Source organism: Octodon degus, unplaced genomic scaffold, assembly GCF_000260255.1.
Source record: "Octodon degus isolate 3935 unplaced genomic scaffold, OctDeg1.0 scaffold00089, whole genome shotgun sequence".
Lineage (NCBI taxonomy): Eukaryota > Metazoa > Chordata > Mammalia > Rodentia > Octodontidae > Octodon > Octodon degus.
The window spans coordinates 9,785,457-9,812,516 of NW_004524665.1; the positions used below are offsets into that span (position 1 = coordinate 9,785,457).

General features: G+C 54.4%; 2 protein-coding genes and 1 pseudogene across 7 annotated transcripts in view; 2 read left to right on the plus strand and 1 right to left on the minus strand.

Annotated features, from left to right (window-relative positions):
* Ankmy1 (ankyrin repeat and MYND domain containing 1) overlaps positions 1-22,053 on the minus strand; it is a 33,826-nt gene extending 11,773 nt beyond the window's left edge. For all 6 annotated transcript variants that reach the window (XM_023722205.1, XM_023722203.1, XM_023722206.1 and 3 more), the window contains exons 1-8: positions 21,845-22,053; positions 20,044-20,233; positions 18,822-18,965; positions 4,819-5,291; positions 2,465-2,681; positions 1,972-2,130; positions 749-1,173; positions 106-277 (exon numbers count right to left, since the gene is read on the minus strand). In XM_023722205.1, the coding sequence (XP_023577973.1) occupies positions 106-277; positions 749-1,173; positions 1,972-2,130; positions 2,465-2,681; positions 4,819-5,291; positions 18,822-18,965; positions 20,044-20,233; positions 21,845-21,972 (1,908 nt within the window). In that variant the 5' untranslated portion in view covers positions 21,973-22,053. The remainder of the gene's footprint in view (positions 1-105; positions 278-748; positions 1,174-1,971; positions 2,131-2,464; positions 2,682-4,818; positions 5,292-18,821; positions 18,966-20,043; positions 20,234-21,844) is intronic.
* LOC105742985 lies at positions 10,337-10,813 on the plus strand (annotated as a pseudogene).
* Positions 22,054-22,935: 882 nt separating the features above from the next.
* On the plus strand, positions 22,936-24,105 carry Dusp28 (dual specificity phosphatase 28). Its single transcript, XM_004637435.2, has 2 exons — positions 22,936-23,360; positions 23,499-24,105. The coding sequence occupies exons 1-2, from the start codon at positions 22,968-22,970 to the stop codon at positions 23,640-23,642; spliced, it is 537 nt and encodes a 178-aa protein (XP_004637492.1). The 5' UTR covers positions 22,936-22,967; the 3' UTR covers positions 23,643-24,105.
* The last annotated feature ends 2,955 nt before the right edge of the window (positions 24,106-27,060 follow it).

Consider the following 27,060-nt stretch of genomic DNA (forward strand, 5'->3'; position numbering starts at 1 on the left):
GGGGGGGGGGGGGGGGGGGGGACCCAGAGGAGCTGCAGGCTGAGCGAGGAGGAGCCAGGTCCTTGCTGGAGGTGGGTGGCTGCGCCCACCCGGGGTGGCGCCTACCTGGGGCGGGTACCGGATGTCGGTCCTGGCCCCGCTCTCCAGCAGCAGCTGCACCCCATCCACATCCCCGGCCTTCACAGCGAAGAACAAGGCCCGCATGGGTACGCAACACAGGTTGGGGTCTGCACCTCGGTGCAGAAGCAGCTTGATGGTCAACCACCGGCATCTGTGTCTGCGGGGACCAGCGGGAGGGGCGCTGTCGGCTCCTGCATGGCACAGGGCAGGCGCTCTCCTGGTGGAGGACTGTCCAGGAGGAATGCTGGACTCACAAACACCCAAACCTGGCATTCACAGCCTTCTGGGGAACTCCCAGGTCACCCCCTTCCCTGCTGGGCTCCAGACCCAAGGCAGAGGGATCACTTAGCCTTGATGAGACCTGTGAAGAAGGCTGCAGGAGTCGGGAACGCCTCATCATGGGACAGTGACCAGCCCGTGCAGAGCAGCACCGCCCCATGTCTAGGAAGTTGCACCACAGGTGCTCCACACAGCCGTGCACCACCCGCATCACACAGATCGCACATCTGTGTGCCCACACACCACACACCCCCAGGGCCACTGTCCAGGGTGCTGCAGGCAGTGAGGTTGTGCGCCAGGCTCCGGGGTCCCCTGACCCGCCACCCCATCAGCTGGAGCACGGACTTACTCAACCATGGACCACGCCATCCCCCTCACGGTCCCCTTGTCTGGGATAGTAGGGGCCTGCAGTGTGCTATAGGCCTGGGCGCTCTTCTCCAACATGCCCCTCGAGAGCTGGATGGAGTAGTTGTGTACACACAGGTTGGAGGCGAAGTGTGTCTCGCTGCACAGGGGGGACACGTCCAGGCCTCCGGATGCATCCTCTGGCCCTTTCTCCCTGTCACTGAGAGCGCCCTGTGCTGAAGGGGAGCTGGACTCCAAAGACTGAGGGGCACCCAAGGCTAGCCCATCCTCCTGGCTGCCTGGAGGGCTTGGCAGCAGTTTCTGCTCCCTGCTGCTTGGGGCAAGCTCCACCGCCTCGTAGGTGGAGCCCACAGTCATCTCCACACCAGAGCAGGAAGGCTTGAGGATGAGGAGCTGCTTTGGCTTCTCCTTTGGAAAGTACCAAAAACAGTGCCATTAGGAGAAAGAAGGAACAGAGGCAGCTCCCCAACAACGATCTGCAGCCAGCCCCTGTACCAGTTTGGAAGCCTGGGCTGGTTTTGAGATGTGACTTTCTAAAAAAAAAATGAGATATTCCTTTCTTATTCTCAGAGAGGAAGGAGACACCTGGGCCACCAGCACCCAAAACTGTAAGCTGAGCCGGTCACAGCCTAGGGCTCCCAAAAAACAGCCTGTCCAGGACCCAGCAGCACTCTGTGATGAAGAAGCTTGTGGCAAAACATCTCGCTCATGTTCCTTTCATACTGATTACCAACAGGCAGGATCTTATTTGGGGTACATTAAACTAACACATTATTAAAATCATCCTCAGCTGACTACTGTTTACTGTGGTTACTGGAAAAGGGCAGGCTGTGCATGGGCTCCTGCCACGCTGCACACCATCTCTCAGACGCACTGTACTCAGGCTACACGTGCCATGAGCTACACTCTCGGGGCTCAGGGCACCCCAGGATGGCATAGGTGTCACTCGTGAGAAGTGCAAATTCCAGGACCCTACCTGAGGACTGTCACAGATACTACCCCTTGGGCACACTGGCAGGGGCAGGTGCTACACTGCAAGATTTAAGGGACACAGGTGGCTTGGTGTGTGATATGGCACACGGAACCTCATGGGCAGGGCCTGGGGCTCCACTGTGACTCCTTCCTCACCAGCCCTGAATGGCCTGATCCCCATGAGGGGAGGTGGCCGGTGAACATTAGGTAGACACACGGACAGGCATGGCTGACCTGGGGCACCGTCCTCTCAGCAACATTGGGTTTGAAAGATCCACTGGGGTAGTACAGCAGGAGGCACATGTTGAGCGGTGTGAGGCCTTCGTCTGTGAACTTGTTCACGTTGGCCCCATGATCCAGGAGGAGGCTAACGATGTCATTGTGACAGTGCACCTAGAGGGACACAGGCCAGACTCAGGAAACAACAGCTAGCCCTCGGAGGGCTGCCGAGCGTGGGCCACCCTCTTGGGGCCCTGCTGCAGCAGGCAGACACAGCACAGCACTCTCAGTGGCGAGTGGAGGAGCACGAGGCAAGAGCATGACATGCGTGGAGAGGCCACCGCCCACCTGTGCCCTCCCCTTGGCCTCGTGCTCAGGAAGGGGGCGAGTGCGAGCCCCTCAGCACCCTGCGCACTTCCGCTTTGTTTGTGCAGAGGGGCGTGGAGGACCCCCAGCAGGGACGCTCTCGCTCAGCGCTCCCCAGCACCGCGGGTGGAGAGGCGCTTACAGCAGCTGCGGCAAGCACAGTGTAGCCCTTGGAATCAGCCACGTCAGCACAGGCAAGGCGGTCCTTCAGAATCCCACAGATCCAGTCGTAGGCGCCTTGCTCCGCCTTAAGGATCATTTCCTGGGAAAACTGTTCCTTGGGCCCTGTGCGCCCGAAGCCGGTGCGGTTCCCCTCCAAGATGGCGCCCATCTTCCAGCTGGTGTGTGCTTCCTTGTTCCTGGCAACACAGCAGGCCTCAGCGGTGGTGGCTCCACACTGTACAGGATCTTCCACGGGAGGAGCCCAGGGAGAGCCGCCCTCGCTGCCCTTGATCTCGCTCCCCAGGCCCCCACCTTGCCCAGGGCCCCCTGCTCCAGAAGTCCACTCCTTGGGCATCCTGAGCCCTGCCAGCAGCACCACCAGTAAGCTGCAGTCAGCGCAGTGGTGAGGACGTGGCTTCTAGGGGTGAAGAGGACTGGGCCACGTGCCTGTCCTAGTGGGTGTGGTACTTGTTCACAGACCCCGTGCGTCTCTGACTCAGGAATATCAGTCCATGTCTGTTGGGAAACTGGCTCTCAGAGCAGCAGGCTGGTGCAGAGGTGGGGGGCTGAGCCCTGCCTGGGTCTGCCACTCAGCACCAAGCACCCACATCCTACCCTCCGCTCATTTTTCTGACTGCATACAGACTGGGCTGTTCATCAAACAACACTGAACCTCCTGTGTACACAAAACTCCCATTCACAATCAAGAGCTCACAGATTTATGTACCCAGCAGTCATCAGTAAGGTTTAGGTGATGTTTTCAGGATGAATGGCTGGATGGCTAGAATAAAAGTTGGTTGCTTGGATGAGCAGGTGAGTGGATGCATGGGTGTATGGATGCCGGAATGATGGCTACAAGGAAGGGTAGTGGATAAAATGTTGGCTGTATGGATGGATGGACAGGCAGATGGGTGAATGGATGAATGGTCAGATGAATGGAGTGATGACTTCATGAATGGCTGCATGGCTGTATCAATTAATGGAGAGATATATGAATAATTGGATGGATGGATGGATGGATGGATGGATGGATGGATGGATGTGTGGATGGATGATGGATGATGGATGGATGATGGATGGATGCATGGATGATGGATGGATGCACAGATGGATGGATTGATGGATGATGGATGGATGGATGGATGGATGGATGGATGGATGCATGGATGGATGGATGCATGGCTGGGTGCATGAATGGACGATGGATGGATGATGGATGGATGGATGCATGGATGGATGGATGCATGGATAAAAGGAAGGACGGATGATTATCTAGATACATGAAATGATGGTTGCTGGAATGGCCGAAAAAATAACCACTTGTGGTCATAAAATATATATTCTTAAACAGTTTAGTGATGATTAAGGCAGTGGAATAAGCTCTTCCCTGGCAAGCACAAGGGCCTGAGTTCAATCCCTGGTTCAGCCAAAGGGAAAAAAAATAGAAAAAGGATTCAGAATTAACTCCTTTAACTTCTGGGAGGGAGACAAGAGATGGAAATATAGGGGGCTGGAGGGGGAAAAATGGGAAATAAAAAATTTAAGATGTATTATGCTCATGTGCCAACTCCCTACAATGAATGTAATCATTATGTACTGCACATGTGTAGTAGTAAAAATTTTAAAGAAAGAAAAAACAAAGTTTCCCCTCAGTGGGTGCAGCTTCTCCTGGTACTGTGGATGAGGATGACGTGGAATCACTGGAGGTGCACAGAGCAGCTCCGTGTTTACTGCCTTCCTCGGGAAGCCAAGTTCCCGCCAGCCACCCACCTTGCCCCCTCTCCTGCAGTGGCCCTGAGATGCCTGGCTCCTGCACTGATGTGATGACAACAACCTTCCCTGCAGGCTGCTCCTGGCTGCAGCCAGACCCACAGCACACCTAATCACAGACACAAACCCAAGTTCAGGGTGCTCAGCTCAGACTTACAGAGGAGGAAATAGTCACAGGTCCCAAAGCCAGCATCTGCCCTCAGGGTTGCCTTGCAGGGGTCCACACCTGCCTTGGGACACCCTGGCTGCCCCTGCACCAAACCACCTTCCAACCACCCCTTTCCTGGAGCAGGGTCAAGTAGGGCCCTGGGGTGCCTGTTCCTCTGTGCAGACTGCCAGCCCCTCCCACTCAGGGAGCCCCTCACCCCAAGCATGGTGGGGATCTGCTGTCCCTCTCCACCCCTGGGCTATATCTCCCACTGCAACAAGAGCTTCTTGTTCATATCTCCATGAGCAAGGCTACCCTTGAGGCAGCCTGGTACTGAGGACCCCAGGAACCTGCTTAAGAGGGACATCTGTCCACTAAGGGACAGTGGGATGGAGGAGAAAGACCAGACTGATCACCTGAACTTGTAAGCCTGCTTCTGGATTTTGACCAATAAAGGGGTTTCATTTGTTATAAACCAGGGTTCTTCATCGTCAACAAATGGCGGGATGTCATCCATAAAGATCTGGGCATCCAGTTCTCTGCGTAAAGAGCTTGTCATGGGCAGATGGCAGGAGTCAGTTGAGTAGACCTGCATTTCCAGGGGCAGTGTCAGGTTATCATTCAGGAGAAAGCGCTTATACTCATAGAAGAAGGGGTCCTGGTCCTCGGGTGGGCCCCACTCCATGGTCTGCTGGTCTGGAAGGCTGATCCTTTCCCGAGAGCACGTGAGGAAGGCAGAGAACTCTGGGTAGCTGAGCATGGAGAAGCTGCCGGGCATCTCTGTGGCCAGCTTGATGAGGTGCTCACGGAACCACAACCCCACGTCCTGGCTACCATCGGGGTAGGTCTCCACGCCTGGCCCAAATCGGACGTCTGCTTTATACAGGCCCTGTAGGGGAAAGTGACAGGGCATGAGAGATGGCACAGTGGTGCTGTACACTTGGGACAGCTCCCTAACACCAGGAGAGTCCCCTCAGAAGCCCAATCACCAGCCAGCACACACTGACGCAGGCCGAGGGGGCTCTGCAGCCTCCACGGTCACTGCCTTCCATGCCCCATCAAAGGAGGCGCTGGCAGGGAACAGCAGGGACACATTGCCATGTGGGTCCTTGAGAGGCAAGGTTGGGAAAGGTAGAGCTGCACTTCATGAGCCAGCTCAGCCTCCAGCGTTTCCAGGGACAGCTGCCAAGCTGTGGGCAGAAGAGAGGAAGGAGGGAAAGAGGAGCTGATCCTGGTCTCTCTGGCTCTCTCTCCCTCTGTCTGTCTGTCTGTCTGTCTGTCTGTCTGTCTGTCTGTCTGTTTCTTGCTCTCTTCTTTCTCTTCCTCTCTTCCTTTCTTTCCCCCTTCCTCTTTCTCTTTGTTCCTCTGTTCCTCTCCTCCTCCTCTCTCTTCCCTTCTCTCTCATTCTCTCCTCTCCCTGTGCCCTCTCAGAGAGGAAAAAATAGCCCAGGAGGGTCTCAGATGAGAGACAGTGAGTGGTGGTCCTGTGAAGGGACCACAGGGAAGCCCAGCTCCCAAGGACATGACTCTCCTGCAATGGCAGAGATGCCTGGAGGTCACGGAGGGCAAAGGGGACAGCCCAGCAGAGGCACAGGGGCCTGAAACATGAAGCAATGGGGCTCCAGGCCCTGTGCCAGCACCTCCCTGGGAAGCAGGACAGCTCCCACATGCAGTCCTCTAGGCAGAGCATCTTGGGCTCAGTGGCACTGAGGACAGGAGCCTGGGGAGGCTTGGCCCTCCCAACAGGGGCTACGCAGAAGGAGCCCACAGGGTGGGCTGGTCTCCAGAAGAGCTGGACAGGGCAGCACAGAATTTCCAGAAAATCCCAAGTGGCTAGATGGAACAGAGGAGCATTGGGCACAGGAAGGAGGCAAAAGAAAGAGGGAGGCCAAACCCTCGTTTTCTTCTGATGCCATGGAAGCTGTGACCTGACTGGCAGCTTTCTCAGGGTGGCCTGTGGCTGTGAGCCCAGCGTCCTCCTGCCGCCCCTGGGGGGACTTCAGATGGCCTCCTCCAGTCCCTACCTGCAGGGTTTCTACACTCACCACCCTCAGCACCCTGAGGAAACCGCACCTGATAGGGAGGGAACAGGCCGCAGCAGCTGCTCCCAACCCCTAATTCCCAAAGGCCCATGGCCATCACAATCTCCTAGAGGCTCCTCAAATCTGAGGCACTCATAGGCAAGTGGATGCACCTTGTGACCACAGGCAGCAAGTGACATAAATCTGGCACACGGCTCAGTGTGGAGACTGATCTTTCCCAAAAGGGAAGGGCACTGGGAGACGGGGGAGGGGGAGGATTATGATGTATGACGCGAGCACCAGCGCCACGTGAGGAGCACGGCCACTGTGTATTTCCAAGACAAACTGACACAAATAAGGTGTCTTTAAAACAGTTCCCAGCAGTAGCAGCACATGCAACCTCAGGTCTACCCTTCTGTGGGAAAGCAGAGATGTCATCAAGTAGGACCTTCTCCCAAAGTTTGGCTGCACTGTTGCCATGACAGCGAAGGGGTCCTGGGCACCCTGCCATGGCTTGAAATATGGATCACCTCAGAGGACTGCATCCTACCCCCAGGACAGCATTCAGAAAGGTGCTGGAAATGAGCTACCCGCGTGCATGTGCCCACCCTGCTCTGTGCCAGCTGTGTGGCCTTACCTGCCACCTGCTGTACCACTGCTCAGGTCCCAGGAGAGCCACGCTTGGGTGGGCCTTATCTTCCACAGTGTAGGCACGTCATAGTAAAATGAACCACTAGCTCCAGGGGCTGCCAGCCCTGAAGAGCTCCAGAGGCTGGTAGCAGCCTGCAGTGGCCTCGCTGAAGACAGCCGGCAGCAGCAGAGGCGGCAGCACCGTGGGGAGATCAGCGGAGAGCTTTGGAAGGACCGTGGGCTTGGGGACTGAGGCGCTCTTGGGGTGGCTGGCACTGGCAAGGGCTGGGACCGGGGGCTGAGCGCCTCTGGCCCCAAAGTTGGAGCTGTAAACGTGAAGGTAGGGGCCCTAGCCAGGCGCAGCCCGTACCAGCCTGCGGCACATTAGGGACCAGACTCCACGGCAGGGTGTGAGTGGGAGGGAAAGGGGGAAGCTTCCTCTGTATTTCCAGACATTCCCCGCAGCTCACACTGCAGCCTGAACTCTCTCCCTGTGAGAATCTCATGCCTGCCCATCTGAGGGGGAGCTGCAGCAGCGGCGACGCCAGCTCTGGGGGCAGCTGCACACACAGACCACCACCAGCAGAGGGCTGGCCAGCACAGAGACCACAGTGAGTCCATTGCTCAGAGACACCGTCAGGACCTCTGGGTGGGTGCAGAGTGGCAAGTACGCACGCACGCGGCTCGTGGCAGCAGCTGTGCGGTGGCGAGCGAGCGAGGGGCTGGGCTTCCCCTGCACAGCTCGCTGCTGGAGGCTGCAGGCCAGGCTCCCGCACCTGTCAGCTAGCAGGTGGCTCGTCCACCGTCACTTACTGCCCCTGCACCTCTTTCCCTCACTGTGCACTTGGCTTAGTCACAGGTTGCGCAAAGGCATGGCTAGCCCTGGCCAAAATGAGTAAAAACACGCTGGCAGAGAGGAGGAGAGACTCAGCGATGAGACAGCAGAAGATGCTAGGATGCCAGCAGAAGAAAGCCATGTGTAAGGAAAGAACCGAGTCCCACTTAAATTATGGGTTCCTTGCTACAGCTGATTCAGGTTCTCCAAGCCCACTGTATACAGTGACAGCTACCCAACAGAGTCACGAAACCACCGCTTCACCACTTTTACTACGTGGTTTCCTGCTGATACGGAGACACATAGACAGAGAATGCAAGTCCACCGTACGGGCGTCCCATCCGCAGCCCAGGTGTGCTAGGCAGTAGCATAGGATGTGAGGGGAAGGAAGTGGCCAGAGGTGGCCTGTGAGAGGCAAGAGCTCATTAAGACGTCAGCAGGAAGAAGAGGGTTAGTCAAGACTGCCTACAACAACAGCAGAGGCCATGGCCAGAGAGTGGCCAGAGGCCTGGGGGACAGCAGGGGGGAGGCCAGAGCAGAAGTCACCAGTGTCCGGAGGCAGCAGGCCAAACAAGAAACCCCCAGAGAGAACACTGCGTGTCCACAGGTGACCAGCTAGGCCGGGCTGGGCTTACAGTGTAAGCAACACTGCAGCCCCGTCCTGAGCGCCCTCCTGTCCTGTGACCAGCCAGCCAAGGAGCAGCTGAGTCGGCACCTGGGCAGGAGGGGAGTCCCACAGCCAGCACCAAGGTGCCTGGTCTCCAGGGCCCTTTAAACGATGCTTACCTGGATGCTCTGGTCCCCCTAGGCTTAAAATGTCCCCTTCACTTGGCAAAGGTCTTGGGAAAGAGGCCAGCCTGATAGCCCAGCAGACCTAAGTGCCTGCTTAGGCAGAGCACAGCGGCCGGAGTCCAATCCCCGGGGTGCAATGTGGGCCCTGCTCACGGGGCACAATGAGACAGCCATTGAGACTGGGCATGGTGTCTCATGCCTGTAATCCCAGCACTTGAGAGGCTAAAAAAACAGGAGAATCACAGTCCCATCTACCTAGTGAGGCCCTGTAGACCCTGTACTAAATACATTTTAAAAATAAAAAAAGTCTTGGGAAGGCAAAAGGGGCATCTCGGGGACAAGGGACAAGTGCCCTAGCTTTCCCCAGGAACAAGTCAACTGATCTAATTCTTACCCCTGATGACTTTGGGGAAATGAGCTGCTGAAAACCCTCTCTAACACCAAGGCTGTCAAGGCTCCAAACATGGGAGAGCTCTTTACTAGGCCCCACAGTGGCATATAACTCAGAGGAGAGAGAAGGATAAAGAAAGCCTGAGAATCATGAGATTCCCCACAGAGAGAAAAGGTGCAAATTAATAATCTAAGCCAGGGCACAGGCAGATAGCTCAGTAGAATAAGTGCTTGACTGGCAAAGCACAGGGTCCTGAGCTCAATCCCTGGTACCACAAATAATAAGACTAAGAATAAGGGGCGCTTCCCTGGCAAGCACAAGGGCCTGAGTTCATTCCCCAGTTCCGCAAAAAAAAAAAAAAAAGACTAGTTTGGGGTCCTGCCCATTAGCTCTGTTGTTTAAGTGCCTGCTTAAACAAAGCAGCCAGGCTCAGGAGGCTGTGGTTAGATTCCCAGATAATCACAGCAAACCAGACCTGCCCTGAAGGCATTCTGAGGGTGGGGGGAAGAAGAATAATTTAAGCCAGATACAGTGGCATATGCCAGTGATCCCAACCACTGAGGAGGCGGAGGCAGGAGGATCTAAAGTTCAAATTTTCTGAACAAAGGTAAAAGATCTTGTTAATCTCATAATGACTTAAAACATCCCAGCAAACTTTCTTAAAGCGCTAGGTAGTATACATTTTAGGTTTCGCAGTCTACCTGTGGTCTGTCACATGTTTTTTCTTTTTTGCTGCAGTGCTAGGGATTGAACCCAGGCTCTTTGCACTTAACTGCATCCCAGTCCTTTACATTTTGAGAAGAGGCTCACTAAATCACTAAGCTGCCCAGGCTAGTCTCGAACTTGTGATTCTCCCAGTTTCTTTTACAATTTTTTTTTTTTTTTTTTTTGTAAAAACTATTTTTAGTTTGTACCATATGAAGACAACCAGGCAGGCAGATGGCTCCTGGGCAGAGGTCTGCTGAGCCCTGGTCCCTCTGCTGGAGCCAGTGAGGCCTGCAGTTGGTGTGGAACCTGCAGGAGCCAAGCCCTGAGACCTCCAGCTCCCAGGCCTCACCCCTCACTCGCCCACCAACGAGCTCATTCAGCACTGACCAGAGCTGTCCTAAGCATCTCTGTGTTGTGAAGAGTTCCAACGTTTTTCCTACAAGGATGATTCCTCCAGTTTCTCTAACCCAGGAACTAGCGGCCATAAGTCACAATTTAGGGCAAATCAGATTTAAAATCTACCAGCACCAAGAGCCACCAACGGCCTGTAGAGCAACATGCCTAAGTTTTATTGTGACTACTGCGATGCGTACCTCACCCATGATTCTCCCTTGGTGAGAAAGACACTGCAGTGGTAGGAAACCTGAAGAGAATGTGAAAGAAGACTGCTAGCAATGGATGAAAAAGCAAGCTCAGAGCCTGACTGACAAAACAAAGGCTGCATTTGAACAAGGAAAGATGCTTCCTACTCCACTCTCTGCTCCTCCCCAGCAGGGGCTATGACCCTACCTCCACCCAGTCTCCTGGGTCCTCCTCGCCCTGGTATGATGCCAGCACCCCATATGGGAGGCCCTTCCGTGATGCCAATGATGGGCCCCCCTCCTCCCAGGATGATGCCCATGGGACCTGCTCCTGGAATGAGGCCACCTGTGGGAGGCCACAGGCCAGTGGTGCCTGGGCCTCCAATGATGTGACCACCGGCTCAGCCCATGATGGTGTCCACTCAGCCAGGAATGACTCAACCACACAGATGAAGTGGAGGGGCGACCTCTCTGTATCAGTTTTACATTATCTGTTCTGCTTCACCAGGGGTTCGTGGTGCTGTGAACATGAATGACAAGGAAGACTTGCTCCCCTTTACTATCAAAGAATAGTCTTGAGGGGAGAACTACAGTAAACAAAAGTGCAGAAAGTACAGTTTCATTTGTATTGTGAAAGGTGAAAATAAATTTGTCAACTTTTAGTTAAAAAATAAATAAATAAAATCTACCAACAATTAAGGAGATTCACAATTACAAAAAGTCAATCTAGACAACAATGATATCCTTGCACGCAAAACCAACTCTTTGTTCTTAAAGTCACTGCCTAGGCAAGAAAAAATGTGTATCTATCTCTATTTAAAAGACTTTTGGGGGACCAGGGAGATAGCTCCATAGAATAAGCACTTGCCTGGCATGTGCAGGGGCCTGAGTTCAATCCCTGGTTCTGCCAATAAATAAATAAATAAATAGGCTTTTTTTCTCTTGTAAGCTGAAGCTTTCTTTCTTTTCTTTTTTCTTTTTGTAAAGGGTTAACAGAGTTTTGTGCCTTAACTGTGGGAAATTATAAAACAACAACAACAACAAACCCTTGAGTTTCCTGTTATCTACTCTAAGAAATGTGTTCTCCCTCTCAGCTCAAGGCTGTTCAACAATAAATAACTGTTTCTTGTCAAGGCAGCAAGCTGACACAAACTCCCTCCCCAACCATCTCCTGTAACCTGGTCAGCTTAAGCTGTATCTTGTACAAATATGCACTTATCACTAAGCTGTGAAAGACCGTTTAGTTAAGAACAGTTTGCAGCTGTGTCAAATGAATGCACTTTCTGTTGTTCTGTGCTAGATAACAAACTTGCTTACCAAACTGGATGTGATTTCTGTTATAAATATCTCCCTGGGCCAGGGAGATGGCTCAGTGGAATAAGTGCTTCCCTGGCAAGCACAAGGGCCTAAATTCAATCCCCAGTTCCGCCAAAAAAATAAAATAAATAAATACCCCCCTGCTACCTACGTTCAGGGCCGATCAGCCTTCTGCGTGAGAAGCGGCTGACAGACCTGAGCTTAGTAAATAAAGCTCTATTCAAATTTCTATCTGGCTGATCTGGTTCCTATGCAGAGTTTGTAAGGGTCGAGTCGCCGCCACGAAGGAAGACCCCAAGAGTCGGTCTCTCATGCAAAGAACAAAGGGAATTTTATTAACTGTGTGCACACAGGGCGGTCTGAACACGCAGGAACAGAGAGCGCCCGGAACTGACCGTGGGTGGTGGTTTTAAGCTAGAAGACAAAGGAAGGAGGGGTTTTGCAAGTGGGGTTACAGAAGCAGATCACATTGGTTAATTTTAGGGTAACCTCTAAAATAATTGGTGGGTTTTAGAATATGTCTTAAAAAGGGAGACTAAGAACGGTCAGTTAAAGGTTAACTATGAACTGGCTTGGTGGGTTCTTTGGGGAAGGGGGAGTAACTAAACATTGTGACCCTGTTTCACAAGAATGTCATCGAACCCAGGGAAGGTGATGTTTGCTCAAGCTGGGCCTGTGGTTTTACAGCCCAACTTAAGGTTTTAGGAATTTGGGCTACTGAACAATCCGGAGGGTGGTCTCTCTTGTTTAAATGATAATTTTCCAAATTATTCGGACCCTACAAGTTGACCCATAACATCTTTCTTTCTTTCTTTCTTTCTTTCTTTCTTTCTTTCTTTCTTTCTTTCTTTCTTTCTTTCTTTCTTTCCTTCCTCCTTTCCTTTCCTTTCCTTTCCTTTCCTTTCCTTTCCTTTCCTTTCCTTTCTTTCCCATACCTGGAATCGAACTCAGGATCTAGTGCTTGCCAGGCAGATGAAGCTTCCTAAAAACATTCTCAGCTGGGTGTGGTGGCACACGCCTGTAATCTCAGTACTGGGAGGCAGAGGCAGGAGGATCACTGTGGGTGCAAGGCCAGCCTGGGCTACAAAAATGAATTCAAAGCCAGCCTGAACTGCATATGCAGACCCTGTCTCCAAAAAACAAAAACAGAAGAGAGCCTTCAAGACTACAACACCCCTGGCCAAGTAGTTTGTCCTCTGTCTAGCTTGCTGCCATGCACCAGCCTCTGGACTCAGCAGGGCTTTCTACCTAGGCTGGAAACCACTACATTTGGGGTACACACCCTCCAGAGCAGCCTTCTCCCCCCAAAAAACTGCGTGCGGCAGAGTGGGGTCCTGGCTTCGCTCCTTCAGAATGAGCCTGACTCAGCTTCCTGAACCCTGCTCTTCATCCAAGGAAAATTTCTTGTTTAAAGGAACTAAAGAAGCCTGGGACGTGAGCATCAGAACCTGAGGGCTGCTGCCCCATTCCAGGCCTTTGGGAGGGAACACTGACCACACCACCGGGCACACGCGTGTCCTCAGCAGAGTGACTGCGACTTTCCTTTTCACTGTGGAAAGGGCAGAGGAAACCTGGTGGGGTGTGCACAGCCTGAGGTCTGCGAGGAGCTGAGCTGCCTGAGCCTCTGATCCATGGCTCTCTGCCCACCTCCTCTCAATCAGGTGCCGCTGGCCGGGTCTGGACCTCTCTTCACTTTGCAGACAACATTCTGAGCTTCTGACCATGTTCCACAGTTGCTTAGCAGGCAGTAAAGAGGGAACCTTCTTCCAGCAAAGCACTGCAGGGAGCCTCCCCGCCATCCCCTCCTCACCTTCCCCTTTCCTCCCCTCCCCCTCTCTTCTCTGCCCTCCTCCCCTCCTGTCCCCTCTTCCCCTCCCCCTCTCCTCCGGGCCCCTTCCTCTCCTCCCCTCCCCCTGGAAGACTGAGGATGTAGCTACGTGCATGGCCCAGTATTGAGCTCAGGAACAATAGCAAATCCCTGTCCCAACATTTTAAAAGAACATTTGTCTAGCATTGCAAGGTCCTGGGTGCAACCTCTCTTACTGACCCCAAATAATTAATAGTGGAATTAGCAAGGCAGTACTCATGATTCTTACAGTAGTGCTAAAAGGAGAGAAAAAGGATGTAGCCCTGCCGGCCCCACCACCGGGCGCACTGGACTGAGACTGGGCATGGTGGCCTGTGCCACCCTGTAATCCCAGCACTTGGGAGGCTGAACACAGGAGGATCACCACGAGTCCAATCTGTGTACTGAGACCCTGTAGACCCTGTACTAAATACATTTAAAAAAGAAAGAAAAAGAATGTAAAGTTCTCAAAACGACAATATGAAAATAAAATTTTAAAAACCTGTATCAATCCAAATGAAGGCAAGAAAGAAGAAATACTAGGGCAGGCCTGATAGCTCAGCAGACTAAAGCGCCTGCTTAGGCAGAGTGCAGTGGCTGGGGTTCGATCCTGGCGTGCCATCCCCCTCTCCCCGTGGGGCACGCTGAGATGGTGATTGAGACTGGGCATGGTGGCGTGCGCCTGTAACCCCAGCACTTGGGAGGCTGAACACAGGAGGATCACTGCAAGTCCGATCTACATAGTAAGACCCTGTAGACCCTGCACTAAATACAGAAAGAAATACTAAACAAGTGAAACAAAAATTATAGAAGATAGCAGATTGCATCTCAAATCTTTAGTATTACTATTAAATGTATATGGTGTAAATCAAGTTTTCCAACAGAAAGTCAGGCCACACATCTAATTTAAATTTTCTAGCATCCACATTATAAAAAGTAGAAAGAACCAAGGTAAGTAATTTTCAATTTTATTTATTTATTTATTTATTTATTTTGCATTTTTTAGTAAGGGTCTACAGGGTCTAACTAAGCAGATTGGACTCGAAATGATCTTCCTGTGTTCAGCCTTCCAAAGTGCTGGGATTGGGCCAGGAAGATAGCTCAGTGGAATAAGTGCTTGCCTGACAAGCACAAGGTCCCGAGTTCATCCCTGGTACTGCAAAGTGCTGGGATTACAGGCGTGTGCCACCATGCCATCCCAAGTCACCTTCTCAGCACCCTGGGGGCGGGGCCTGGCCTCGGTGTCTGCCTAAGCAGGCGCTTTAATCCGCTGAGCTGTTTGGCAGCGACTAGTAATTTTCAATTTAACTCTGTCCAAAATATCATTTCAGCTTGCACCTAATAGTCAAAATTGTTGCAAAGTTTTGAATTCCTTCTCCCTCAACATATTCCCAGGATTTGGTATGTTTTGAATTTATAGCACAGCTGCTTTAGTTACTTTTCTCCTAGCTGAGACCACCAAAGCTAAAGGAAGAGAAGTTTATTTGGCTCAATCTGTAGAGGATTCAGCTCCTAGTTGGCTGCTCTAAGGCGAGGTGGCACAGCAGAGAGCCGTGCAGGAGAGACAGTTCATGATGGGCAGAAGACAGAGGGCAAAGGAACCAAGCTACAAGTGACAGTGGCAGCTTCTTTCTGCCCCTTTATGTTTTGCCTAGGACACGTGCCCTTAGGGAAGGTCGCGCTCACACCCAGAACTCTGCCAACCAATCAGTGGACTGAGTAGCAATCACACACCCTTGATCCCAGCACCACCACTTTAGCTGGTGCCAGCGCTGCCAAAGCCCCAGCTATGACAGCACCAGGCAGGGGGCAGGCGGGCATCTACAGGCAAACCCCAATAACAGCCTAGCTTGGACCCGCCACACGTCAAGGGTTCAGGAGACACCTGCCATTGCTGGCCGTCACATGGGACGGCACAAGGCCAGCATTCAGTGGCAACTAGTGGGCTAAACTTAAACACAGACACGTTTTTTAAAAATAAATAATATTTTTATTTTTTTAGTAAGGGTCCACAGGGTCTCATTGATACAGGGAAATCTCCAACGACACAGGGAGAAAATCTGATCTCCCAACCTAAAAGGTATCTGGGATGAGTTCGTGTTCTCTAAAACCAAAGAATGAATTTTAGGAACAAACGAGGGTTATGAGCAGAATGTATTTATTGAGCGACAGAAAGCTCCTGTCCAAGAGAGGGACAGGAGGGGGCCCCGAGCGGGTTGTTCCCCAGGAAGTTGCCTCTTCCAGGGATTTTTATAGAGGAAAACCATGCTGTGAGACGGGTCTAAGGTGGTGGAGAAGACATGGGAACTCGCTTAGTTGGGCATGAGGTGGGACAAAGCTATGGTCAACCAATCAGATTACAAGCACCATTGCTCAGGTAAAATTAATTAAATCCAGTACCAAGGGGGCCGGGGAGATGGCTCAGTAGAATAAGTGCTTCCCTGGCAAGCACAGGGGCCTGAGTTCAATCCCCCATTCCGCAAAAAAAAAAAAACCCACTACCAAATGGGGAAGCGAGTCACATAGCAAGCAGGCATGAATGCGGGACAGGGTCTCTTCCTGTTGGGGGCTGGGCTAGTGACTCAATAGGGCTCTTTCAAGGTGATTAACACCTATTTAGACCATCAATTCCTGATGCCCCTCCCTAGGGAAGTATGTAGCTGTGTTTCCTCTTTTGTCTTGGTCGTGAGGTGTGGCCCATATGGGAGTGTCTGTCTCTTCCCAGGTGTAAAGTCCCCTTGCCTTCTATCTTGTCTCCTTAAGGCCCTGTCTGACTGCCTAGAATATTTCTATCTAATTCAGCTGCCCACAACATCGCTCAGTAGATCGGACCGCAGGGATCAGCCTCCCAAAGAGCTGGGATTACAGGCACCGCCGCCTCGCCCAGTCTCAACTGCCTTCTCAGCACATCCCAGGGGCGGGGGCGGCGCCGGGGCTTGAACACCTCCGCTGAATCTGCCTAAGCAGGCAATTTATTATTATTTATTTTTTATTTATTTATTTTTTTTTGCGGAACCAGGGGTTGAACTCAGGCCCCTGAGCTTGCCAGGCAAGCGCTTATTCTACTGAGCCACCTCCCTGGCCCCTAAGCAGGCGATTTAATAATAAAAAATAATAATAATAATATTTAAAACACAGTGGGGCTGAGGAGATGGCTCAGTGGAATAAGTGCTTGCTTCCCTGGCAAGTGCAAGGGCCTGAGTTCAATCCCCAGTTCCGAAAAAAAAATTTAAAACAATAAATCAGAAAGGTTGTAAGAAAAACTATAAAGATGCATCATAGAAAACTAACCCCGGGGCTGGAGAGATGGCTCAGTGGTCTAAAGCACCTACTTGAAACAAGCTTGGCAAAGCATAGGGACCTCGGTTCGATCCTCCAGCACCACATGCCAGCTAGCCCCGCCCCCTGGTGGGCTGAGCTGGCCACACACACACACACAATAAATAAATAAATGTAATAAATAAAAAAAATAATAAATAAAAAAAAAAAAGAAAACTAACCCCAACAAGGACCTGTGTGATAGCTCAGGGGACTAAGGACCTGCTTAGGCAAGCACAGGGGCTGGGGTTTGATCCCTGGTACCACATGCCGTACCAGCCCCACCCCCAGGACATGCTGAGCCCTGGATGGAGTCTGGGTGTGGAGGTGCATGTCTGTAATCCCAGCTGCTGGGAAGGCTGAACACAGGAGGATCACTACAAATCTGAACTGTGCAGTGAGACCCTGTACCCCAAAAAATAAAATAACCCCAACAAATTGATACAGCCTTATTAATATTTAAGTTAGACTCTAAATCATAAAATATTGTAATAATTTGTAAAGTATATAAAATAATTTCCAAAATATATAAAACTGAGCTTGACAGAATCATAAGGCATGACAAGAGAATTCACGGAGTGAAAGAGTCTAACAAACCTGGTTCAGTCTTTGATATAATGAATAGGTAAAAAGTTAAGTTTCTATATGATTTAGAATGACACAAATAGCAAAAGTGAGCCGAGGCTCACAGAGAAGAGCATGGGCAGTAACTGTGGTCATGGACCTTCTTTTCATGAGGACAATTATAGAGGTGGCCAAGGTCCGGGTCCTAAAGCACCTGTCCAAGAACTGAAATCATACAGAGCTCAGAGGCATGTCTGGAGGCCAGTAACTGCGGCAGCGGACTGGGTCAGCTTGCGTGGGAAATGCCCAACTTGGTCGGCTCAGCACAGCTCTGGCATGGCGCCCACCCTAGGAGGACAGTCACCAGAGTGGTGCAAAAGGGAAAAAGAAGAAGGAAGCGTTGCTCCTGCTCCTTCGGAGGGGCTCCCGTCTTCGCCTTCGCCTGGGGCGGCGTCTCCCGGCTTCCGGGCCAGACCCTTCGGCTGGAAGCCGCAGCCCTGACCTGACACCGACACGCGGGGCTCCAGGCCTTTGGCCCCAAGTGTGCGGATGGACCTTCTGCACTTTCCCACACCCAGCTCTGTGGTGGCTATCACAGGCCAATCTTGAAAATTCTTACTTATTTGTGTGTCCCGTATTAGATCAGTTTCTCTAGTAAGCACTGACTGATACAATAACAGTTAATTAGAACCCAAATTATGAACTTAATAAAGAAGAAATCACAATAGAAATTAGAATACAATTCGAATTCAATGCAAATGATAGTACAATAGAATCAGAATAACAGAGAGCCCATATGTACATTATATAAGACAAAATTGGAAAAAGCAACGCCAGAAAATAATACCAAATCATGGTAGAGATGCATAAAACAATGAACAAGCAGAAAGTGAAATACAACCAAACAGAAGACCAACTGAGCCAAAAGCTAATTCTCACCTTTTTTTTTGTGGCGGAACCAGGGATTGAACTCAGGCCCTTGTGCTTGCCAGGCAAGCGCTTGTTCTACTGTGCCATCTCCCCAGCCCCCAAAAAGCTGATTCTCATGGAAAAAGAATCATAAAATTTGTACACTGCTGGCAAGGCTGAGAAAAGAGGGAGCCATTGCCAGGCAGGTGAGGAGGTGGCCAGCACTGTCAGGGAGAGGCCACCTAGGTCCACAGTGACTGTGCCCACAGGAGCTCTGTGAACATGTGGGACACAACTATGCAGTCCCTTGGCAGGAGGGACCACATGACCCCGCAACACCAACCTTAGGAATTCACCCCTTTTATCAGCTAGAGCAAGGGCCCCGCCCCTTCCCTGAGCAAGCGAGGCCCCACCCCCAGCAGCGAGGCCACGCCCCTACAGCACTCAAGGCTCCGCCCCCTCCCCAGCACTGGAGGCCCCGCCCTCAACTGGCCCAGGGCCGCTCACCTGGAAGAGCCTGGTCTTCAGGTTCATGCTGCCATAGCCTTCCCGCTGGCTGAGGTAAAACGTGCCGGTGAAGCTGCAGCCGTCCGGCCACGTGTAGGTGCCCAGGCCATGGCAGTGGTCACGGTAAAACTGCCCGCAGTAGGCCTGTGTGGACAAGAGGTCAGAGAGGCTCCTGGGCGCCCGCAGGTGGGCTGAGAGGCAGGCCACCGGTGGCCATAACACAGGGCCTGCTCAGGCCTGGTGGCCGGGAGAGGTGGACGCTCTGGCCCCATGCCCACACCATCCTGCCCTCTGCCTGGAGCTGCACGGTGCCCATCCAGCCTCAGCAGTCCCAGCAGAGCAAGCTGCGACCACCCCCTCAGCACCTCAAACCCAGCAGCCAGTCTCCCCTAACGTCCTAGGCATGACCACTTGGTCTTTTTTTAATGTATTTGGTACAGGGTCTCACTACACAGCTCCGACTCTAGTGATACTCCTGCTTTCAGCCTCTCTAGCGCTGGGATTACAGGCATGGACAGCACGCCTGATCTCCGTGGCCAGCTCAGCATGCCAGAGGGCGGGGCCACTGCAGCATGTGGTGCTGGGGATTGAACCCAAGTCCCTGCATTTGCCTAAGCAGGTGCTTAATCCGCTGAGCTATTTGTCTTGAAAAAGATTGTTTGCCATCTGTTTAATCTTAAAAGCAAGGCAATTTCATGAGTGTATGTTGCTGCAGTAATTCAAAATTCTCTTTTTATTTATTTTTGGACTTTTGAGACACAGACTAGATATGCAGATCAGGCTAGCCTTGAATTTACTATGTAGCCCAAGCTGGCCTCCACCTCACAGAGATCCTCTTGCCTCAGCCTACTGAGTGCTGGGATTACACATGTGTGCCACTATGCCTGGCATCTGATTCTTTATTTATTTATTTATTGGAACCGGGGATTGAACTCAGGCCCTTGTGCTTGCCAGGGAATCACCTATTCTACTGAGCCATCTCCCCGGCCCCTGATTCACAATTTTAAAATGTTTGTCCAGAATATGAATTTATCTTAAGTCACAGCTTTGCAAATATTGTCACAGGTGGGCTGACATAAGTCTCACGATCCTCTCCCACATGCCCAAACAGGGGAGGCGGCAGTCTAGTGCTTCCTGCAATGGCCTCAAGGTTTCCACCACTCTCGGGAGAGGCCTGGGCCCCGTACCAGGGAGGACATGGGGGGCAACAGAAGTCACTTACCTCACCTGTGGGCCAAGAGAACTCGCCATACCCCATCTTCACGTTGAGCCCAAACTCCCCCTGGTAGACACTGCCGTCCGGCCAGGTCTGCACACCACGGACCAGCTGGATGGGGGCCACCTTGAGGTGCAGCTCACTCAAGGGCCCCTCAGTCTCCTCCACCTCCTCCTCCAGGGACACTGGTCCCTCCCTGGAAGATATAGCACAGGGCAGCTGTTGTGAGAATGACCTCCTGTGGGGCAGGGGCACTGCCCACACTGTGGTTTCTCCCTCACCAGGACCCAAGGGTGGGTGCCCTTGTCACAGCAAGGGAAAATGAGGCACAGAGGGCACCAGGATTGCCCAGGGGCACTCACGGAGTGGAAGGTACACAAAGGGTGCAAACTGTAATGCCACATGCTGCCTGCCCAAGGCCAGGCCAGTCAGTGCTCCAGCCCGAGCGGGCCACCTGACCCCCAGCCAGACACAAGGACAGGTCCAGGGTTGGTGTAGGGCCGCAGGGTAATGTGTGCTCCAGGCAATTACTTCTGGGATGGAAGTCCCTGGGCCCAGCATGCCGCAGCCTGCCTGCCTGCCTCTCAGCTCTGAGGCACGTGGGGTGCAGGTGTCGCTGGCCCAGAGACCAGTCTCAGGGTCCAGGCGGTCACCTGGCCCACCTAGGAACCCTCAGACTCCACCCCTCCACCAGGCAGCCTCAGACGCTGCCCCACACCACGGGGGCTGAGCCCGAGTCTTCCGATGAGGAAGGGGACTGGGTGAGAGACCGCAGATCAGATCAGTGGGTCAGGCATGTTCTGGGCAGAGAAGCCAGACGACAGACATCCACCCACAACGGTGTTAAATGTGGGGGGCATTTCTTTGGTTTTTCTTTCTATTGCTTACCTGTTATGGGCTGAACTTTATTCCCCTTGAAATTGTGTTGGAGCCCTAACCCACAGCGGCCTAGAAGTTAATCCTAAGTGGAGACTGGTCCTTACAGAAATAAACCAAGACCACTGCAGCTCAATGCAGAAAGACCTAACTCAGGTCCGGGGTCAGTGCAGCCTGTGTATTCACAGGGAGGGGATATCTGAACAAGGAGAGGTATGCGGCGATCTGACGCTGCACCTAAGAAGAGGACCCACTGCCAGTGCAGGAGAGAGGAGGTGCCAGCTGCCTGCCCAAAACCCAGGTTGTAATTTTGTTCCTTACGCCACTCAAGCTCCTGGCTTTGTAACAGCAGCCTGGAAAAACTCACAGACTTGTAATTCCTTCTCCCCCCCCCTCCATGGGATTGTTATTAACTGACTTCAAAAAGCTTACATTAACAAAGGAGAAAGACACCACACAGTGGGAAGAGAAGAAACAGACTTTTTTTTTTTTTAAGGATTTTGGGTTTGGGTTTAGGTTTTTTAAGACAGGATCCCACTCTGCTGTCCAGGCTGGCCTTGCCTTGGACTATGTAGCCCAGGTTGGCCTCCACCTCGTGGCCTACAGCGCTGACTTTACAGGCGTGCACACCATGCCCAGCGGTAGGCCTACTCTCAACCCCACAGTAGTGAAACTCCCTGAGTTATTCCTGTTCCCCTAGGACGTCTGCGCGGCGGAGTAGCGTGGACTAGAAGGGCTGTCAGATGCGGCTCTCGTTACCTGCCCTCCTGCCTTCAGTGGTGGGTGGGCTAATGTGTGCGCTTTTCCAGCTCTCCAGAGTCTAGGGGCTTTAGGGAGCAGGAGGAGTAACTTGTAGTGACTGTTCAGCCTGCCCCAAGGGTGCATCCCTGCCGCTTGGGGCTCTGTCAGGGTGATGGAGGGGGCACTGCACCTGGCAGTGACGAGGCTGTAGCTGTCTGGGTGCCCGGGATCCTCCACCGCAGAAGGCTGGCCATCCTGCTCCTCCACCCGGCCTCTGGAGCTATAGTCCAGACTGGCCGAGGAACGATCTCTTTCCATGTCTGTCCCCTTCCACCCTGGAGACGAAGCTTGGGACCACTATGGTCCTCAGAAGTCCTGCGAAGGATCCGGGCGCCTCCAGTAGCGCTGCCAACCCCAACGGCGCCCCAGCCTAAGCAGCAGAGAGCGTCCAGTTGCCCTGGAGACGCCTCTGCCCGCCCCGCCCCGCCCCGCCCCGCGCCGCTCAGCGGTCCAAGGTCGGCTGTCAGGCACTTAGGCACTTGGAGGGAGGAGCAAGCCGAAGCGGCAGGCAAGGCCACCTGCAGACAGGCGGGCGCGCAGCTGCGGAGGGCGCCCAGTTTGCGTACAACCTCAGAATTGCCGGTGTTGGAGGCTGCAGGAGAGGGGAGGCTTAAGATCCCCTGGGACACTGCGAGCACATTCAGATTTGACAAGAATTGGTGGAGGTGCAGGGTCACAGAGATTACTTTTGATGGAATGACTGCGAATCTTAAGGAAGAAAACGAATCAAACTTTTATTACCACCAGAGTGAAGCTGGAACTGCAATTAACTATTTCTGTAGGGCCAGGAAACCGCTGCTTTTTCGCTGTTCCCTGAAAGCCACTATGATGGCGTCTCCAGAAACGTCAATTTCATGAACGTTAAATGCATCTAAAGAAGATTTTTTTTAAGTCCCAGTGCTAGCCCTAGAAGTTAAGACAAACACCCAACAAGTCCCGGTCTATGAAGAAGTGACGAAAGCGTCCGTTTTATTTCATTGGAGGCAAACCTTACAGTAAAAAGGGAGTGACAAAAGGCACGTCTAGGTGGCAGGTGACGAAGGGCTGGCGCCGTCGGGAAGTGGCACAGCCCGCGGGGTGCACCCCGTCAGGTGCCCCCGGGGCACCGCGCAGCTACACCCGCCCCGCAGAGGGACGCTTCCGGCCAAGGCACTGCGCACGGGCACCAGCGCAGCCAATGGGGCGGCGTCACGGCCGGGCGCCCCCGCACGCCGCCCCGCAGCCCGCCCCCGCACAGTCCTCGGGCGCTCGCGATGGGCGGGGGCGGAGCCGGCCGGCGCTGGCCCGCAGAGGCCGCGCCACAGCCGTTCGCGCGCGTTGCCCCGGCGCTCTTCCTCGGGAGCGCGCGCGCCGTGGGCGCCACTGAGCAGCTGACGCACGCGGGCGTCACCCTGTGCGTCAACGTCTCCCGCCAGCAGCCAGGCCCGAGCGCGCCCGGGGTCGCCGAGCTGCGCGTGCCCGTGTTCGACGACCCGGCTGAGGACCTGCTAGCGCACTTGGAGCCCACCTGCGCCGCGATGGAGGCCGCCGTGCGTGCCGGCGGCGCCTGCCTCGTCTACTGCAAGAACGGCCGCAGCCGCTCCGCCGCCGTCTGCACCGCCTACCTGATGCGGCACCGGGGCCTCAGTCTGCAGCGGGCATTTCAGGTGGGCGCTTCCGGGGCGGGCCGGCCTGGCGGCGGGACTTCCTGCAGGGCTGAGCCGGGTCCTAGGCGAGGGCCTTCTAGGAGGGGCGGGGCGCGGGCGGGGCGCTGCCATTGCCTTCCCTTTGCCACGCTCCCGCAGACGGTGAAGGACGCCCGTCCGGCAGCCCAACCCAATCCGGGTTTCTGGTCTCAGCTCCAGAAGTACGAGCAGACCCTGCAGGCCCAGGCGCTGCTGCCGCGGGAGTCGGCCGGCCACCGCACGGGGGACCCACCACCCCTGTGAACCGCCCTGGCGTTGCCGCAGTCCTCGCAGCCGCACCACAGGCCCACGCCGCAGCTGAAGGGACATGTGACCCTCAGTCTTCGCCGCTACGATGACCACTCGCTTCTCCTCCCAGCCTCTTGCAGCAGCGCAGCTTGGCGGGGTCGCTTCCCCTTCCGGATGGCAGTGCAGCCGTATGGACCTGTGGCTCCCACCAGAGGCCAGTTCTGCCCACCACGCTTTGGTCAGATAAGCCACAGGAGAGAAAGGTCGCGCAGGGACTAGAAGTTGGGAGAGCCAAGGACAAATGAGGCCCAGCTGTGGACGTGGGGCTGTGGCGCGCCGGCAGCTGCCGCAGCCACCCAAACCTCATCCCTGGCCCCTTCCCAGAGCTGAGCAAAGGATCGAAGCTACTGCAGTTGGGCAGCGAGTGTCAGCCCCATTTCCCACTTTACCTTGCCTGTTACAGCAACATGGCATGCCAGCCATGTGCTGGGCCTCCCCTCGTGTGGAGGGTGGAGCCCATCACCTCTTCGAGTTCAGACACAGCCTACCGTAGACGTCTGTGGCCTTCAGGCTCCTAGAAAGTTAGTCACCATCTACACCCCTTGAATAAGACAGTGGGATATGTGCAAAGGAAAGTGGGTGATGCGTGCAAATTATAGATAATGTCATGGGTTAATATAGAGAATATATTTAAGGCAGTGAATAAAGCTCTACAATCAGTATTTGTTGTTTTTCACCAGAGAGCTTCAAGTACCACTGCCCCTGCAAGGTCAGGTCAGTCACTGGGTGCTGTCAGCCTCAGCAGAGCTCAGGGTTGGGGAGATGGGAAGCACAGTGTGTGTGTCATTGGGGTGACAGAAAGAGTGGCCAGCCTGTCTGCCGCTTGTACTCGTGGACCTTGGTTTCTGACTGCATCAGGAACAGAGCACCCACCAGGCCTTGGATGGTGCTGGCCCTGCTCTCTGGGCCCAGGGGACTGTCCATGTAGCTCTGCTCGGCCTGGATAGTCCAGCAATGCCAGGCTTACACTCTGAGGCCCCTCATGGCCCAGGCATTACCCCCATCAACCCCCTAAGAGGGGTGCTGCCCTTGCCCTGCTCAGCTGGAGAGGCTTAAGGTAGGCTGCAGAGGACCTAAGCCAGTGTGTACAGCCAGTCCCTGCACAGAACTCCAGTGGAACTTCCAGTGAGCTCCCCTGAGGGTAAGGCGCAACCTGGCCTGCTGATCTGGCCCTAGCTGAGGATGCAGGGGCCACTGGGCCTCCACCAGTTTGAAAGAGTTTTTGGTTACATCAGACATGTTTTATTTCTGTTCTGGAAAACCATCCACCTGTGGCTCCCACTAGGGGCCAGTTCTGCCTAGGACCTGTCCCAGGACAACATAGCCCTACGTGGAATCCCACTTCTTTCTGAAGCCCCTGCTCTCCTCCCAGCACACTGGTATTCTACCCATCTCAGTGCCCACCTTCTAGTAGTTGAAACTACAGTCCCATTCTATACCCCTGGCATCAGCACAAGTGAATTGGGGTGTCCCTTCTGTGCATTAGAAAGCTGGGGTGCAGGTGGCTGTCAGAGCTGCTTCTGGCTCCGACTTATCAAAAGGCTGGACTGAGAATTCTTTCAGGAGAAACCCAGGACTCTGGCAGCCATGGGCCCAGCGCTGACTTCCATCACCAGAGGGTGCAGCACAAGGGAGCGGATGGCACCAAGGTTGCTGGCGCCACCTCTGGGGTTTGCAGGTTGCCCTGCGCTGGGGCTTCCAGGGCCACGAGGGTGTCCTGGTGGGTCGCCTCCATAGTGCAGAGTGGCCTTGTGCTGTCTGCGGACGTGCTGGCACCTGTGCAGGCACTGCTCTCACCGCAGTGGGGGGGGGGGAGACTGACTCACCCCTGTGGCTGCAAAATTGGCCACAGGGAGGCGCCTAGGGATCTCCAGCAGGAGCCCATCCTCTACACCTTGAATCCAGCTGGGGTCCAAGTAACAAGGACCCCATACTCCACAGCAGAAAGGCCAGCAAGGGGGGACTGGTCATACGCTGGCCACCTCAAGGCAGCAGGTGGACCAGTTCTCTTTCCTCCTGAGTCTCAGATATTGGACCGACCCCCTTCCCCAGGGACTGCATGAGCAGTGGGGTATGGAGTGGGGACTCCATGAGGGTAGGCCATTTCCTCCATTGAGGAGGGAATGTGGCAGCCTGGAGTGATGCTCACGCCTGCTCAGGACCGGCTCCCTCCCCACCTTGCTTCCCATCTCATCCTGGGATGGAGAACAGGATCACACACATTACTGTGGGGAGACTGAGTCGACAGCTGGTGACACTCAGGCATGACACAGCAGTCACCGCAGCTACCAAGGCCTCCTTGCGCAGTGCGAAGACGGGACCTCATTCCACAGGCTGCAGCCCATTGGGCAGGTGAGAGAGGCCCCAGTGCTCTGCAGCCAATCGCCCGCAAGTGCAGCCTGGGCAGTGCCAGCCTGGCCTGCAGCACGGAATGTGGCCCCAAAACAGTCCGTCCCACCTCGTCCACAGCGCGGCATACAATGTCCCACGATGGAAGTTTCCTGCCTGCTGTCTGCTACGCCCCTCCCCACTACCCGGACAAGCAGACCCTAGACACATGGGAGCAACCGACAGCCTTTCACTTCGCCCCAACCTAAATGGGAAGCATACAGGGGGCTGCCAAGTCTGGCAGGACAGCCTCAAGCTCCCAAGCCCATCACGGGGAGTGGGCCCAGGGACCGGATTCCAAGGCCCAGAGTCAGCGCTGCACTCCACGGCCCAGGCCGCGCAAGAGGCAGCCCGGCCTTTCCGAAGCTGTACCCTCCAGGTGTTGCCCAGGTCAGCAGTGTCCCAGGGGAATCAGGGATCCCTCCTCCCGGTCTCCCAGGAGCCGGTCAGATAGGAAGTGCGGGGCGCGGGACTGAGGAGGGCGCTAAACCCTGACCCCCACCCCAGCCCAGAGCAACAGCATTTTAGCCTCTTGCACAGCCCCTCCGGCTCGTAGCGCCCCCTGATCACAGCACCCCCAACTCACAGCCTCACAACTTTGGCCCCGGCCTTCCTCTCCGGCGCCTGGGCCCTGGCTGCCCGCACAGCACCCTGATCACAGCGCCTCAGTCAGCGCTCGTGCACGGCCGCAACCTCCGCCTGCAGCGCCCCCAATCACAGTGCCCCAGCTCAGAGCGTCCCGGCGCCGATCCGCCCCGCGGGCGCACAAGCTCTAGCCGCGCACAGAACGCGCGGGTGTGCACTGAGCCCGGGATCTCGGCGCCCGGGCTCTCAGCACACAGGCCTGTCCCTCCCTGCGGTCGCACAGCCCGGCCGGCGCACAGCGCCCCCGGCGGCCACAGCCCAGCCGGAGCGGGGCGGCGCAAGAAGCAGGGTCGGGCCGGGCGGCTCCCGGCGCGACTTCCTGTTGTGCCCGCGCCCCGCC